We start from the raw sequence: 18,431 nt of genomic DNA on the forward strand, positions 1-18,431 counted from the left end.
GCCACTGAACCGGAAGAATTATGTTTTTAATGTGTGAACAGATCCATCTTAGAATGAATGTGAGGACATCCTCAGTCTTGTGAGGACTTTCAAGTTACATTTTCAGAGACGCACCAACTGGAATTTGTCTGAAATGGATACTGAATTTTTTCTCAGAAATTACATATAATAAAAAGAGCCAGCCATTGATTTCCGTGTTTATTGATTACGACATAAAACTCTTTCAATGTAATTTGTAACATCTGACATCATGTCTAATGTTGTCAAAATAATCTGTGATGACTGGTAAATGTAGTCAAAGGCAAGAAATAAGTCTCAAATACATTAACACACACACACACACACACACACACACACACACACACACACACACACACACACACACACACACACACACACACACACACACACACACACACACACACACACACACACACACACACACACAGTGAGTAAAGCCATCAATTTTTTATAGATAGTGTCCTTCAAGAGGGAACTGTATTTCACATGAATGACAAAACATGATAGACTGAAAAAAATAATAATAATAATAATACAATTTGCAGTTAGCTATGAGAACAAGAAAAATATGCCAGCAAACAACAAAGACCATCAAAGTAGCTGAAAGATGTGGACATGCTGGGAGAAATAGGTTACAAAAATATATCACTCCACAGAATTACAGTTAGGATGTACATAAACTGTTTGATGATGCTGTACAGTCTTCAGATTCTACAATGTCACACTTGCATCACTGGACGAGCCTCTTTGGCACGGAGGTCAACCCCGGACGCAGCAAAGCCAGTTCCACCCTGTCAGCACATGACAGACCATCAGAATCCCTTTAACACTATGTGACAAGTTGACAACTGAGTACAAATACAGTTTGGAGAAATTTGTGAGACTAAAAGCATTAGTGAATTTTGTTCAAAGAGCCCCTAAATGCTGCTCAACATGGACTTTCAGACAGCGAGCCACTACCGCTGTAGTGGCCCACAGCAGCACCCTCTATCTCAGGAGCATTCCACTAAAATTTAAGGAGGTCCAGTTAGAGAAAATTTGTTGAAGCAATGGTCTGGAAGATCATAATGTCTAACTGTGATGTATAGTAGTATAGTATATATATAGTATATATAGTGTGATATATATTGAAGTAGCCTAGTAGTTGTATCAACATCTGCAAGTAATCAATATCTGACGGTCAAATCAAATGATTTCAGTAAGATTCCAAAACTTTTTGACACTATTTATTGTCAGGTAACGTAGAACTGAACATATACAGTTGTGTTCAATATAATAGTCCAGCATCACTAACCAGATCAATCACTGTTTTTGGTGGCAATGATATTTCTACAAGGGGCGTGTTCAAAATAATAGTGTGGAGTTCAATTAGTGAGGTCATTCTTTCTGTGAAAAAACAGGTGTCAAACAGGTGGCTCTTATTTAAGGACAAAGGCAGCAAATGTTGCACATGCTGGTTATAGTGCATTTCTCTCTGAAAATTGGAGACATTGTTCAGAAGAACAGCATACTTTGATTGAAAACTTGATTGGAGAGAGGAAAACATATAAAGTGCAGAGAATGATAGGCTGCTCAGCTAAAATGATCTCAAACGCTTTAAAATGGCAACCAAAACCAGAAAGACACAGAAGAAAACAGAAAACTGCCATTCGAATGGATTGGAGAATAGTCAAAATCGCAAAGACTCAGCCAATGATTCAATTAAATTCAATTCAATTTTATTTGTATAGCGCCAAATCACAACAAAAGTTGTCTCAAGACACTTTCCATACAGAGCTGGTACAGGCTGAGCTCTTTTATCTACGGAGAACCAACAATTCCCCCATGAGCAAGCACTTGGCGACAGTGTCGAGGAAAAACTTCCTTTTAACAGGCAGAAACCTCAGGCAGAACAAGGCTCTGGGTGGGTGGCCATCTGCCTCGACCAGTTGGGTTAGAGAGGGAGAGCAAGAGAGAGAGAGTGAGACAGACAGAGAGAGGTACTGACAGAAATGCAGTCAGAGAGAGAGACAGACAGACATGCAGTCACAGTAACAGTGACAGTGACAATGATCAGGTCCAGGATGATCAAAGAAGGTCTAAAGTTACCTGTGGGTACTGTAGAAATCAGAAGACGCCTATGTGAAGCCAAGCTATCAGCAAGAAGCCCTCGCAAAATCCCATTTTTTCACAAAAATTACGTGCTGAAGAGGTTACAGTTTTCCAAAGAATACATTGACTGGCCTATGCCTGTGAATATTCTCATTCATCCAGGTCATTGTGAGCTTCAGGGCATTCAATCGATCGCAACTGGACTTTGTCAGTTTGTCTTGGAAGACGTTTCGCCTCTCATTCGAACAGGCTTCATCAGTTCATGCGCATCAGACTAGATAGGACAGCTCTAGTCTAATGAAATGGTGTTAGATTCAAGTATTTATCCTCTGAGTGAGGCCAACCCCCAAAACCAAGGATGGTATCACTCTATTGTGAGGCAAACAATCCCCCACTAAGGCGGGTTAGGGTGCGACCCATGGGTGTCAACAACAGTCGTCTGCCTCGTTAGTGTCCCATTCTTGTCATTGGGAGGCTCCTTGAGCCATGTGTGTATGGCTTTGTTGTTTATTTTCAGAGGCTAAGTTTTTGAATCTCTTTGGAAGAGATGAAAGGACAGCATTGTATGTGGGAGATAGGTGGTGTCTCAGACCTGATGGCGAAACATTTTGTGGACTGATGAAAGCAAGTTTGTTCTTTTGGGGTCTAGGGGCCACAGGCAGTTTGTCAGATGACCCTCAAACACTGAATTCAAGCCACAGTACACTGTAAAGACAGTGAAGCATGGTGGCGCAAGAATTATGATATGGGGATGTTTCTCCTACTATGGTGTCGGGCCTATTTATCATATACCAGGGATCATGGATCAGATTGAATACATTAAAATACTTAAAGAGTGAAAAATGCAGACACTGCTATTTTTTTGAACAGCCTAATATTCCCTTTTCTTCACTTTCTGTAAACTAAAAACACTTTTGATAAATCTGTCTTCATGTTGTTGCAGAGAACATCTTGTTTAAACACTCTAACATCTTGTTTTGTACTCTGGCATACAAATGTACTCTGGCATACAAAAACATCTTGTCACTGTAATAGAAGGCCCGACTCTTAGCCCTGAGTCATAAATATCATGTCCCCAGAGACAATCAGTAGTGGCAAACAAGATGTCCATGGCACCTCTACTCCTTATTTACGATGTCTGCAATATTATCCTCACGCCGGACACAACACACATACACACATATGGTTTACTTATCACATGTTTAGAGGCTAGTACTTGAAGATGTCTAGAATGTCCTGAACTGATTAATGTACTGGGCTGGTCAATCCCAACTCCTTAAATGTGAACGATTGTCTGTGAACGGTGCTCATTCTGGCTGAGATCCTGAGGGAGCTCTGTCAGTCTGAGTCCAGCGCTGCATTGCTTTACCTGTGACCTACAATAAATACTTTGACTGTGAACTGAAGACTTCTCCGGACCGTTCTTGAGCTTCCAATAAAGAACCGAGCTTCAAAGCTAACAATGTTTTGATTTGGAAAAGAATGTGCAGTCTTCCCAATGCGTTTGCGTGTATGGAAATAAGAGCTACTTTATCCTAGTCCTAGTGGGCTAAGTGGACAGCTTAAGTCATATTGGGCTCTGAGACCACTTATTTTCTGTGATCTCATTCAGATTTGAGTGGGCTATGTTTCTTCAAAACCTTTATGTCTCATAATGGCATTTCACATTGGCCCTTTTAAGTGCCACTGTTCCTGAACATATGAGACACACTGGTTTAGTGCTCCCAGTGGGAAGTATGAACAGAAATGAGTCTATCCATTCCAGATTAAATGCTTTTTTGCTGTCCACTTTTATTTCTTTGGAGAGCGCCATTTGTTCTTTATTTATCTTTCCCTTTCTCCATCTCACTCCTGCGTTTCTCAACTTTCATCTGTGCAGTCGTTTGTATATCTCCCTTTGATTTCTCTACCTGTATCGCTATCTTTCTTTTTCTTGTGTGTAACTTACCTCTAACTCTCTCATCTGTCTGCACTGAGTTGCAGTGTTTACCGCTTGGAATGCACAGACTTGACTGGCTGAGTAGTATCACGTGGGATGGCTTAATTCGCATGCAACTGGTCTTTGCGTTTCCTCATCCGCTTAACTGCTAAAGACTACAAAAGCTGCACTGGTTAAACTAGAAGTGCCCCCATCAGGTTTTAAATCATAACCTTCTGTTTTGGCTGTGGGTCTTGGACCATATGGGTCAGCTTCTGGGTCTGGACTCAGACTGCCTGTCGGTGACCTATGCTCTATCTCCTTGGATAGAGGGTGCTGCCATCTCTTCATGGTGTCAACATTGCTAACAGCAACCGCTTGTTGTCTGAAAGCACCTTAAGTCAGTCTTCTTAGCTGGGAGACTGTTAAATGTTAAAGAATTTTTGGAATCCATGAAACAATTCAAAATCATAGACTTCTTTAACTTCCCCCCACCTCTACATAGAAAAACAAGCCTACCCTCTGCAGTGGTATGATGTCTTTGTCGGACAGTTTGTCTCCAGACACAGGATCAATCATGTCCTTCTTGATCAACTTCTCCACACACTCCTGAGTTACCACAACACCCCTGAACACAGGACAGTATGTGTCAGTCCTAACAGAAAATATATAGCATCTGAATGCCTGAATGGAGGTGGACATGTTGGTACTCACGAGGGTCGCAGAACAGCACAGGGAACACTGTTGCCCAGGACATCTCTGGTTACTGCACATACATACCTGTCCTGAAGAGAGAACAGGGAAACAAGATTTGAGAGTGTTGTCAGTGACACAATCACATTTCTATTAATTCATTCAAATGTGTCACAAGAGAACCTAAAAGATAAGAAAATGACATCACTTGTAGTGTGTGATGGAATGGTCTGATAAACAAAATGAACTGAGAAAACCAGGAGATGCTGACAGCTGGCCTCTTCAGCTGGTGGTGACAGATGGTGAAGTGGTTTGAGCAGGTTGCACAGTCAGTTCCAATTGCTCTGCTCAGTGATGACAAGTTGGCCATCAGATGTAATTGAAATTTGTTTGTGTACACTGGTGCACTGCTCAGTAATGTTATTGCTTGCTCAACTGCTATATCTGCTATCTGATCAAACAGTGCTGCTGGCCTGGGCCTTGCATAGCTTTCTGGTAGATGGTTCCCCCAGATCCTCCTACTTGTCTGCCTCTCCTCCAGACACCTAAAAGTAAAACATCACCATCTCATTTGTCTTTGCAGCAGTGTTGATGTTTGTGTGTTGATGTTTGTATGTCTTGCTCTTTAAAACAACTATTTGACATCTGACTGCCACTACAGAAACACATGGCAAGTTCAGGGGTCCAGCATCACTCACTCAAAATGTGTTTCTGGCGTTGTCCTGGAACACGACATGAACAAGACTTTCGGAATGCCCCATGTCTGAAGCATATCATCAATTGTACCAGCTATGTGCAAACCCCGGCACTGCTTTGCTTGTAGAACAACTCTCTGGGGAGGTAGAACCCTCCTTATTCACTGTGCAGTTAAACTGATGCGAGATACTGTGCGACACTGCTAGTCCAAATATCTGTAGTGAAGCTAGAAGCCAAAATGTCTTGCAACAGGCTGCTGACGTGCTTTTTCAATAAATCGTTCAGCTTTGGTAATACTGTTACTGTGATCTGATGATGATTGGGAATCTCATACCTCAGCTCCAGTACAGTGATAAAATGAAAAAAATCTCGTATTACCTGCAAATGACAATGACTGGTCATGAAGAGACATGTACTAGGTAAGAGGTTCTGTTATGTTTACTGGCCTTGCATTGTCTCCTGACATTTTCTGGCACTTCTCCAGCATTTGCTGCAAGGTTGACTGCTACAGTTTCCTGCTTCAAGCATTAGCAAACACCTTCAGCTATACCTTATGTTGGTTCTAACTATGCTCACAACTATCAAGCTGTTAACACTGACCACTTTGTGTGATGTGGACTAGTGGTAAAAAAATAAGTAAACTGACCTGGCGGGTGAGCAGAGCCACTCGGTCCAGGCTCGAGTCCAGTGGGGTGAAACAGACTGTGATAAGCTCATTCATCTTAATGGGTCGTCCTGACATGGGACATAACACAGCCTTATTCTGATAGGTGAAAGGGGAGGAGAGAAGAGGAGACTGATTAAAAAATTGATGTGTGTACCTCAGTCTAGTAGTGGAAAGCCATGATTGCTTAGTCATAGCCAAAGATAGGTTTTAATATTTGGATCCTGGGTCAAACTGACTTCAGCCTTAAATACAGTGTCAACATTAGATAGAGAGATACACAAAAAAAACAGAATATTATGACATCTAAAGCAAACGTGACACTGCCAAGACCTCCAACCACACACACAGTCATTGATTCAAGTTTAAGACCACACCAGAGACTCCATGGTGCATACCACATCCTGGAACACAGTTTTTCACTGTTTCACCCATGTTCTCTGCTGCTTTCCCTGAGGCAAATTTAAATATAATGAAAATTAAGTCTGATGTTGAGATCTGATGAGCATGACCAGCGATGCATTCTCTAAGCAATAGAGAGACTGATTAGATTGTGGTGGTTAAAGGGCACAGTCACTGTGACTTCGCATGGCTGGCACTGTAAGGGGAAACAATGTAGCTCTGCTCTGTCTGAATAACAAAAGGCCATCACTTTAAAAGATGGATCAAGCCAGTAATTTGTATTCTTTTGTCTGTCCTTCCATCTCTAAGCAATTTTCACAACTTCCTTGGTTGTATAAATATTGAGATGTAGATTAAGCTTAATGTTGCTAAAGGACAGTCTAGGTTTTGAGGGATTTTTTCTTGGTAATCTATCAAGTAATCATCCTTTATTAATCACTGTACACCACATGCTGAAACTGCACACACCATGCTTAAGTGAAATTATTTCTCCGCTTTTATCCCATCCTGGTGGTCCTTCCTCCGTGGCAGACCAGGAGCGGTGGGCTGCCTGCCGACAGCGACAGCCGGGGACCCAGTTCCTTTGTCACCATTCTTCTAGCTTCTAGCTGTGAGGCGACAGTGTTACTACTTGTTCCACCATGCCACCGTAGTAATAGTAATAGTAGAAATACCTTCATTTGAATCAAAGTTTTGGACAGATGGAAGGACAGACAAAAGAATACAAATTACTGGCTTGATCCATCTTTTAAAGTGATGGCCTTTTGTTATTCAGACAGAGCTGAGTTTTACATTGTTTCCCCTTACAGTGCCAGCCATGTGAGGTCACAGTGACTGTGCCCTTTAACCACCACAATCTAATCAGTTCATTCTTGAGTCCATGTGAATGTTTGTGCCAATTTGAATACATTCTCTCAAAGAATTGCTGAGATATTGTGTTCACGAGAATGGGACATACTCCCCCTGGCCATGGCTGTCGCTGGCACAGAGGCATAAAAATATATCACAACAACATTTTTTTTTGTTTTTTTCCAAGAAGCTATTTCCACACATTATAACATCTCATCGCTCCACACTGATGTAACCTTCCTCACATTAATCCACAAAACAAACAGAAATGTCATATTTCCATTTTTTTTTCTACATTTTTTTTTTCACCATTTGTGTTTGTACGTGGCTTTATAAATCTATTTTGTGGTGACTGCACCGTGAGAAAAAAGATTGTTTAGGGGGGCAGGGACAAAGTGTGTCTAATTTACCTGTCAAGTGTTTAATATTTTCACTTAAGTTTTTTTTATAAAATTGTTATTTTTATTTGCCTATTTAGTGTGAACAGCCTCTAAAAAACATGGAAAATTTGCCAGTTGACAAGCACTGTTTTATAGGGTGATCTGATTTGAAAAAGAAAATGGGCTCTTTCAGTTTCCAAGTTTACTAAACTGATTGTATTTTCTTTGCTTATAATAGATGAAGATTGAAACAATACACTCTTTCACCTTCTGCTACCGCACCCTTCATGTAAATATGACAGCATTCATTTCTGACTTCTGACCGAGCTAGTAAGACTGCCATCAAGACTTAAATGCAAAAGTGATCAGGGTGCTTATTCAGACATGAGACCAACCTGTCAAATTAGCATCAGATTAATGTAAAAGGGTATATGTCTGAACAGGGATAAACTTTCTGACAGTTGACATCACCAATGTGCTGTGAGCAAGACAGAAGAATGCTTAGGTACAGTATTTTCCATGAACTGAATTCCCTTTGAAGACGTGTAATTTGCTGAGCAAGAATCAGAACCAACTGCCCTGACCTGACATGGCAGGAGAGGTCACTCACTGGTTTCTTGAGCAGGGTGGGCTTGGCTTCTGGTGTCAGAGAAGGAACCCAGAAACTGGGCAGGCTTTGGCTGAAAGTGGAAGCTGAACCAGTGGAGGATTCTGCTGAGATGCTGTCTGCCTTGCCCTTCTCACCTCCTTTGTTCTGCCCTGAAGGGGGAAACGTGAGAAATTTAAAGCAATTAATAAATTGGGAAAGATGAAGACATGTGTAAGTAATTAACTAGTTAACTCATTTTCATTTTCTAACTACTCAGTTTTTATGTTAAACTACAGTTTTGGGAAGTTGGTTAGGATATCTATTTGCTGAATAACACAAGCAACAACACAGCTTATTTTACTCATAATTTACTATGTCACAATTAAAGTGGCTCAAGTGTTTACATACACTAAGTTGACTGTTTCTGAACTGCAAATAAAGAAATGTCCTCTGGTATGATGAAACAAAAATGTAACTGGCAATGGTTTTGTTGGAGGAAGAAGGAGAAGGCTTGTAAGCTGAAGAACACCACCCTAACCATGGAGCACATGGGTAGTAAGAGTGCATGATTCAGGGTATCTCACTGTTCGATTTGATTCAGAGTCTTGGGGTCACGAGTCAATTCAAAAAAGATTTGTGATTCAAAACGATTCACAATCTAAAATCAATTCACTTCTTAAATTCAAAACATTCATAGATTTTGTTATAGATTGCTGCTGTGAGTTTCTTTTCCCATTTCACTGTGGCAGACACTCCTCAATGTCAACCCACAGTAAGATTTATTTTTCCTTAGTCCACTCAATCAATAGGAAACCAAGCCAGCCCTGATACAAAAGGTAAAATGAATATTACAAAAATATAAAAGACTGAAAAGATAAACTGCATAGTGCAAAACTTAATAACAAATAACAAGTTAATTTCATACTTCAAGTAACAAACAATAGCTACCTGCTAGATTTAGCTGCAAAGTACAAACAACTTGAGGAAAGAGGAGAGCAGCACAAAAAGTTGGCTGTTGCTCGAGGAATCTTTCTATCATCTCAAATTCTAATCAATCTTGGAACCACATCTGTCTTTAACTGGGCTGGTAATTCAAGACATTTCTGTGTCTGCTCAAGGGGATGTTTTGCAGTGGTGCTGCAGTGGAAAAATGCTGTGATTCTCTGAATCTTCCCCAGCAGTCGTGACACAGGCAGCATCTTTCCAGTTCTCTGCACGACAAGGTTGACAGTGTGTGCAAAACAGTTAATGTTAATGTGGATTGGCCATCACAGAGACCGATCTCAATCCAACAGAAAATTTGTGGGCATAACTGAAAAACATGTGCGAGCAAGGAGGTCTACAAACCTGACTCAGTTACACCAGGTCTGTCAGGAGGAATTAGCCCCAATTCCAGCAAGTTATTGTGAGAAGCATGTGGAAGGCTAGCCAACTTAAGACCCAAGTTAAAAAATTCAAAGGCAATGCTGCTGTGATCCTACACGACCAAAGACAGGGAAAGTTAACTAGGCACCACCTTTAGCTATGGTTGGGTACCAAATCTGCACGCTACTAAGTGCACTCTTCTAGTTAGTTTCTAAGTATACTCTTTTTCGTACTGGTTTATAAACCAGCTGCCATGATATACTTTTGGAAATAAATGAAAACATCATGAGTAAATAAGATATAATTACAATACTAAAGTTAAACGATTGAGTAAACTGAAATAAAAAGCAAAATTAGATTAAGATTTGACGAGTAGAAGAGGTACCATGAGTCCTTTTATGAAGTGATGTCTGTTCATACTTCACTGACCACAACTATTGTCTGTGAACAGACAATAGTCAATGACTTGAATCTGTTGCATTACGTTAAAGACAAAGAAATCTTTTGGGATTCTAGTTGTGAGTACAATGATATAGGTTTACTGAGATTTGTATTGCACATTTAAAGAGTAATATATGCATGTCCCTGCAATTTACAATTATGAGCAAAAAAAAGAAAGTATTGGTCTGAAACATGGTTTGGATTGTATGCTCTGTATGCAACATTAATGTATTTTTACCAGTCCCATGCCTGTTTAAGTGAACTGCACTACTTGTGGGTCTTTTTAGAGATGGTAACAGACCAGTGCTACGTGAAAAAGGTAATGCACACATTGTACTACTACTCACTACTCCACACTAAATGGCAATGTCATTTTGGCCATGACTCTGTAAAAGGTAGAATGTATCTCGAGAAACCTTTTGATTAAATCAATACAATATTTAAACATTTATTTACTTATTTATTTAATTTAAATACAATTTTTCAAACATGGAGCTTTTTGAAAAGTCTCTAGAGATTAAGATTAAGATTAAGTTTTCCCTTTATTCGTCACAATTTTTACACGCAGAGTTAGGGGGGGAAACTGCACACGCCATGCATTTGTGAAATTCTTTCTCCACTTTTGACCCATCTTTGGTCAGTCCTTCCTCCGTGGCAGACCAGGAGCAGTATAGTGGTAGAGTGTATCTGAAATTAATGTTGATGAGGAAAACTGAGCCTTGGATTTGAAAGTGATTTGTTCTGTGTCTCAGCACAGTAAAGCAGGAGTTACTGTTATCAGGTAGCATTTATGAGCTGGATCATCAGCTGGATTTTATACTTGCTGTTAAACACCAAAACAAAAATGCAAACAACAACAACCCTGTGTTTAACTGCATTAAAATACAATATAGGATCACAGGGACAGAACAAAGGTTTGATTTCTGAGATTCAGAAAAGAAACCAGTCTGTTCTTTTCCTTACCATATATTGGCTGTGATGCACAGTTCACGCATCACAGTGTGGGCAGAGATTTTTAACTGTAACAAACCAAGGGATTTCTGATGTAGTCGTACTTTCCTCTTTTTCATGTATACTGCTTTTTCAAAATTAGCCAGCTCAGTGTATACTCAATCTCAGTTCAGTGAGACCAAAGGCATGCAGTATCATGAGGACAAACATAACAGACACATACCAGATGTGAATGGGTTGATGGGTTTGGACACAATGCTGTTCTCCCTGGTTTTAAACCTCTCCACCCTCTCTCTTTCCTCCGACTTGGACTCAAGCTGACTGTTGCTCTTCTGTGCTTGCTTCTGCTTCTCATATGCCTGAAAACACAGCCGAGTAATCAGAATTTTAAATATTAATAGAGAATTTCTTTTAATTCTTATACTTACTTACTTATACTCAACAGAAAGAAGCAAAAAGGTGTAAACTTTATTTGCACCTTTTATACAATAATTGCAGCTCAAAGTGCTTTACAAGAAAGAAATTGCATGCATTATGTGATTCACATAAAAAACAGAATCAACATAAAAACAGAGACAGAAAATGAATGTAAAATAAGACGGAGAATAAAGTCCACTTAGCTAATAATAACTCACAACTGAAATAAAAATAAGTATGAAAGTGGAATGAAGAGAATGGATAACATAAGATGGGAAATTAAACCTACTGAATAGTAGTGATACAAAGCTAAAAAAAACAAAAAACATAGAATGCATAAAATCAACTGAAATACATTTTAAAAAACATAGAGCAGTGTGTAAGAGTGAGGTAAAGTGCAAAAGTTGGCAATGTAGCTTGTAGTTGTACATTGTTACAGGAAGCCAGAGCAGACCAGCTAGAACTGAACAAAACTGTGCTCTACAGGTGCTGGTCATAAAATTAGAATATCATGGAAAAGTTTATTTTTTCAGTAATTCCATTCAAAAAGTGAAACTTGTATAATGTATACATTCATTTCACACAGACCGACATATTTCAAGTATTTAATTCTTTTAATATTGATGATTATACCTGACAACTAATGAAAACCCCCAATTGAGTATCTCAGAAAATTGGAATATTGTGGAAAAGGTCAATATTGAAGATATCTGGTGCCACACTCTAATCAGCTAACTAACTCAAAACACCTGCAAAGGCCTTTAAATGGTCTCTCAGTCTAGTTCTGTAAGCTACACAATCATGGGGAAGACTGCTGACCTGACATGTGTCCAAAAGACGATCATTGACACCTTGCACAAGGAGGGCAAGTCCCAAAAGGTCATTGCTAAAGAAGCTGGATGTTCACAGAGCTCTGTGTCCAAGCACATCAGTAGAAAGGCAAAGGGAAGGAAAAGATGTGGTAGAAAAAAGTGTACAAGCAATAGGGATAACCACACCCTGGAGAGGATAGTGAGACAAAACCCATTCAAAACTGCGGGGGAGATTCACAAAGAGTGGACTGCAGCTGGAGTCAGTGCTTCAAGAACCACCACTCACAGACGTATGCAAGACATGGGTTTCAGCTGTCGCATTGCTTGAGTCAAGCCACTCTTGAACAAGAGACAGCGTCAGAAGCGTCTCACCTGGGCTAAAGACAAAAAGGACTGGACTGCTGCTGAGTGGTCCAAAGTCATGTTCTCGGATGAAAGTAAATTTTGCATGTCCTTTGGTAATCAAGGTCCCAGAGTCTGGAGGAAGAGAGGAGAGGCACAGAATCCACATGTTGCCTGAGGTCGAGTGTCAAGTTTCCACAGTCAGCAATGGTTTGGGGTGCCATGTCATCTGCTGGTGTTGGTCCACTGTGTTTCCTTAGGTCCAAGGTCAATGCAGCGGTCTATAAGGGAGTTTTGGAGCACTTCATGCTTCCTGCTGCTGACCAACTTTATGGAGATGCAGATTTCATTTTTCAACAGGACTTGGCACCTGCTCACAGTGCCAAAGCTACCAGTACCTGGTTTAAGGACCATGGTATCCCTGTTCTTGATTGGCCAGCAAACTCCCCTGACCTTAACCCCATAGAAAATCTATGGGGTATTGTGAAGAGGAAGATGCGAGATGCCAGACTCAACAACGCAGAAGAGCTGAAGGCCACCATCAAAGCAACCTGGGCTCTCATAACACCTGAGCAGTGCCACAGCCTGATTGACTCCATGCCACACCGCATTGCTGCAGTAATTCAGGCAAAAGGAGCCCCAACTAAGTACTGAGTGCTGTGCATGCTCATACTTTTCATATTTATACTTTTCAGTTGGACAACATTTTTAGAAATCCTTTTTTTGTATCAGTCTTAAGTGATATTCTAGTTTTCTGAGATACTGAAATTTGGTTTTTCATTAGTTGTTAGTTTAAAATCACCAAAATTAAAGAACTAAACATTTGAAATATATCAGTCTGTGTGAAATGAATGTATACATTATACAAGTTTCACTTTTTGAATGGAATTACTGAAATAAATCAACTTTTCCATGATATTCTAATTTTATGACCAGCACCTGTATCTTCCTGGTTCTGGTTGAGAGCAGAGCTGAGTTTTGAATTAGCTGGTCTGTTTGTTTTTGTTTTGTTTTGTTTTGTTTTGTTGGGGGTGGGGTGGGGGTGGGGGGATTAACAGCTGACCACTAAATAATGCGATACAGTAGTGGAGTCAGCTTATAAATACTTAAGCTGTGTTTCTAGGGTGGAAAAATGAAGTTTTCACCACCTTGTTAAAATGGGACTTGGAGCTTAGATCTGAATCTAGGATAACAAGACTTGTAACCTCTCTGCATTGAGAACAGCAATGGAGGAGTTACACTCACTGACTGTCTTACAAAGCTTAGTAATGTAATTCAGATTAATTTTCCCATGGTTACTGTTTTGCAGGGTTTGTTGAGGTACTTGGTTTTTACGTCAGTAGTAATGCTGGCTCTGATTGAGGTTGTTTTGTTACTGAACAATGATGCAAGTTGTTCACAATTTGATGTGGAGAACTGGATGGTGGTGCTGAGTAGCTGATCAGTAAAGTAGAATAATATTCCAGAGTTCCCACCATTCTCTGTAATAATCTTGGAAAAGTAATCCTTTCTTGCCAGACGTATTGCTTTGTTATAGAAAATCATGGCTCCTTTGTACATATTACAGTGAACTGTGAGCTCGACAAATTCTCTTAATCTTAATAACACTGTTGTTGTTGAACCATGTGGAGATGCTGTCAGCCGACCTCCTTTTAACCTTAATGGAGCTACAGTATTTTAAGTAGATGAAATGGAATTGTTGAAATTTTCATGTATGTCATTTAAGTATTAGTCATAATTGTATGACTCCAATGATCTCATAATATTACAGATAATATTGCTTCAGCCTTGCCATGAAGGAATCTCTTATGAACCAAAAACTCTCTTTTAGTGTCTGCTAAGATTAGGTTGGCATCAAAAACATCTAGTGAGGGTCAGAAATGGGTCATGCTAACACCAAAACAATGCTAATAGTTAAACTCTAATTAACAGTTAAATTACCAAGACCAGAATGTTTCCATGCTGGTAAGTGGCTTCATTTACATGTGTAAATTCAAAGCCGTCCAGCAAATTCACAAGGTCCATACCTTGTCATACTGAGCCATTCTTTTTGTTGAATATTCAGGTTATTCAGGATTAATCTGTCATATCTAGTGATACGAAGTGCGATCAGCTCTGAGAATTCCTGCATAAACACTGCTGAATATCTTGCCGATAGCGGATACAATGCAATGATGAGCACTGATAATTCAGCTTTGAGCTTAAGACCAAGATATTCAAATTATGTACACTCATCCAGGTCAATGTCATTATACACAAACAGTGTCGAAAAAATGACTGCCATGTCTCCTTTCCTGTTTCGTCTGCCTGATAAAAATCACATTGGAGGACAAGCCTATTTCAAGAGATAATATGGTAATAGTACTGATAAGAGACATTAAAATTTCCAAAGATGATTATACTGTCCACCAGTAAAGCTGTAAAACTAAAAACATCAAGCGAAAATTCTTTTCAATGATCTGATCATTAGCCAAAAAGGATTGGGAGTTTTAGACTCCTTGATTAATGATTGTGGTGGAGGTGAGGTTGGGTGTTGGATGTTGGGTCCCTCAAGAATGTGATGATCAAGGGGAAGGAGGGCGTTGGATTGCTGACTGGGACAGACATCCTCTGAATGCCTTGAGTAATGTGGAACAAAGAGCCAGATGAGGAGTGAGAGATACATGCTGTCTGCCTGTGTGTGCTGGCCTTCATGCTTATCTGTTTTGGTATGACAATCCCAAGAGCATGATGTAGGTTGGCACTGAGCAGTCTACAACCAATGAAGTTTGGATGTATGCCATCAGACTTTAAGCGGTCTTTACAGTTCCAAAAGATATTGACATTGTCAATAAACTTTATCCCATGGGTGAATGTCAGCCATGTATCCAGGAAAGATTTCCTTTCCCTAAGGTTGGAATGGGGCCTGATATTAATACATCTTGTGACTAACAGTCACTCAGTTTCTGACAGTGAAAAGACCCAACATAAAGCGACAAAGGGCAGATGCAGTGGTGTTGGGACACATCCAGGGCAGCATGTCAGCTAATTCTATGACAGGATGATCCACAGCTGATGTATTCCTGCATATAAAAGTCTATTTCCTTCACCTTATACTGTAGCTGCTATAAAGCCAATGATTTGCTCCTTGTCACGTATCTGATGCAGCATTTCAGTCTTCTTTTCAAGCTGTGCAGGTCTCTCAATTAGTCACTCACAAACAATGCAACATATCTTACTATGTTGTCTCCATCCTGAACCCTGGATTCCAGTCACACACAACAGACGACTGCAAAAAAGGCTTGTGCTGTTTGCAGGTCATTCTCCCACAATGCTTAAGAAATAATAAAAGTGATTAAAAAATGTAGTGGTGGTTTTCTGTCTCTGTCATAAACTTAGGTCCCCATAATACGTAAGTATCCAGGATCGACTTTTCGAAATTTTGGCAGAAAAACAAGGGTATCAGCAAAACAATGTAAGCAAAGTGTCAAGCAAGCAGGAAAGTGATTGCTATGCAAGAGAGCAAGAAGTATACTATTAAACAATGCAGTATGCACAGTCTGAAACAGACATGCAGGGCTCACCTTCATTTTTTTGGCAATTTCTGTCTTCTGGTGGAGAATGTATTCAAGAATGGCCTGTTTTTCATACAAGTATCCATCTGGACTGTGGACAGCAACAGAAACAAGATATACAACGTTTATGTGGTCACATAAGGTTATACAGCATTTAATACAGTATGTCTATGTTTGAGTGTATACATATCTGTGTTGGAGAGAGAAACATACGTCACTACAGGATCCTGGCAGGGCTGCAGGGACAGGCTGCAGCAGTCAAAGTCTTTGATCGCATCTTTGCCAAGTCGAATGCTCTGTGTTCCATAACCAGACGCCGCTGAGCAGGAGAGGAGCCACACATGTTTACATGGTGTATTGGAAATGCTGTCCAAATCTTGTCATTTATATATATGTGCACATTCTCTCTTTCTCTTTCTCTTCTCTCTCTCTCTCTCTCTCTCTCTCTCTCTCTCTCTCTCTCTCTCTCTCTCTCTCTCTCTCACACACACACACACACACACACACACACACACACACACACAGACAAACTATATATACATATATGTGTGTGTGTGTGTGTGTGTGTGTATACACTGTGTGTGAAAGGGATCAAAGGGTCTGCTGGCTATAATTGCAATGAGTTGTGTGTGCAATGTAAAACATTAAAGCAGCCCTAATCTCATTTACAACTCATTGTTATTTGTATTATATTATTTGTATTATTTTGATTAAAAATTTCTTCTTCCAGAATGACTTGGCCAAGAGGGCAGCATAAACGTTGTTACAACAATAAACACAAACAATACAAACAGACAGACAAAGCAGTCAAACACAAATGAGTGAACACCACATCCAGTTCATATGCACCAGTCAAATAGAAAAGCCCCAAGTACGATGCAGGACCACGAACAATCGCCGTTTTGTTTAAAAAGGATGATTTGTTTTTCTGCATAGACAAACCAGGGCTCTCAACTGTGTTCAGAGTGAGATTTTGGTGGTGGGGGCAGGTGTGTGTGTGTGTGTGTGTGTGTGTGTGTGTGTGTGTGTGTGTGTGTGTGTGTGTGTGTGTGTGTGTGTGTGGTATCCAGTTGTCGCGCTTCATTCGGTTCTCACCTGTATCTTTCTTTTTCTCGTGGTATGTGTAGACAGCTCCGGCAGTACAGTTCTTTCCATGACGAGTCATTGCAATTATGACTTAAAACAGCTGGAAGGAAAAATAATGTTGTTCATGTGGCTGTGAGCATTAATGCTAAGTTGCTAATAAGATGCCAACGATAAACACAAACTGACCTAAAAACGATTAAAAAAAAAATAATCTGTGGCTTAAGTTAAACAACATGTCTATGACGGGGTCATGATCGTTACCTGCGATACTTTGAGGATATAACTGAGTGAGAGACTCTCCAATCCAACAGAACAACAACTTCTTCTTCTTCTTCTTCTTCTTCTTCTTCTTCTTCTTCTTCTTCTTCTTCTTCTTCTTCTTCTTCTTCAGTAGTTTCCTTCTTCCTCTTATGTTTTTATGGCGGTTGGCAAACAACTGTTAGGTGCATTACCGCCACCTTCTGGACTGGAGTGTGGAGCAGGATCCTAATAATAACCCCCATGCTCCTGAATTCCTCCTTAATAGCTCAGTCATACTCAGTGTAAGTTGATTCCTTTGGAGTGCTGTTTTGAGTGTTTTGTCTCTGTTGTCTGCACCTTGGACAAATTGGACAAGAATACATGCTCCACTGTTTCCTGTAATCCACAGTATTCACAGTTCCCTGTGGCATGTTTCTTTATGATGTATAGTGTACTGTTTAGGCCAGTGTGACCTAATCTCATCCTGGATATTAGGTCTTCTTCTTTTCTGCTCCTATGACTTTCTGTCATTTCTCCAACTTTATTTTGAATACTATAGAGGTGTCTACCCTTACTCCCTATCCCATTGTTCCTGCCATTTCTTATTTTGATTTGATTATACATTTAATCTCAGACTTACTGTATTTTACAACCATATTTATTTCTCTATGCCATGTTGCACTCTTAGCATATTTATCGGCCAGTTCATTTCCTTCTAATCCAATATGTGCTGGAGTGGAGTGGAGTGGAGTGGGTTTGACACAGCCGAGTCAAATCTTCACCAATCACACCAGCTCCTCGCCTCACCTTTAAGAACGCCGCTGGCGAGGCGCATGGCAAGTTTTGAAGATTCTGAGCCCGACCTTGTGTCCAACACCCAAACTTCTCCCATGAGGAGACTGACGTCATTCATGTCTAAA

The 18,431-nt window shown here is 40.1% G+C and overlaps 1 protein-coding gene across 1 annotated transcript; it reads right to left on the minus strand.

Annotated features, from left to right (window-relative positions):
- Window positions 1-6: 6 nt before the first annotated feature.
- Window positions 7-17,658, minus strand: nosip (nitric oxide synthase interacting protein). The gene is made up of 10 exons (XM_070980244.1): window positions 17,533-17,658; window positions 17,281-17,371; window positions 16,399-16,504; window positions 16,195-16,276; window positions 11,284-11,419; window positions 8,325-8,473; window positions 6,066-6,182; window positions 4,745-4,815; window positions 4,550-4,658; window positions 7-812 (listed from the first exon to the last, which is right to left on the minus strand). Exons 2-10 carry the CDS (start codon window positions 17,348-17,350, stop codon window positions 741-743), a joined length of 912 nt encoding a protein of 303 aa, XP_070836345.1. The 5' UTR covers window positions 17,351-17,371; window positions 17,533-17,658; the 3' UTR covers window positions 7-740.
- Window positions 17,659-18,431: the final 773 nt, after the last annotated feature.

The sequence above is a fragment of the Chaetodon trifascialis genome, chromosome 15, assembly GCF_039877785.1.
Source record: "Chaetodon trifascialis isolate fChaTrf1 chromosome 15, fChaTrf1.hap1, whole genome shotgun sequence".
Taxonomy (NCBI): domain Eukaryota; kingdom Metazoa; phylum Chordata; class Actinopteri; order Chaetodontiformes; family Chaetodontidae; genus Chaetodon; species Chaetodon trifascialis.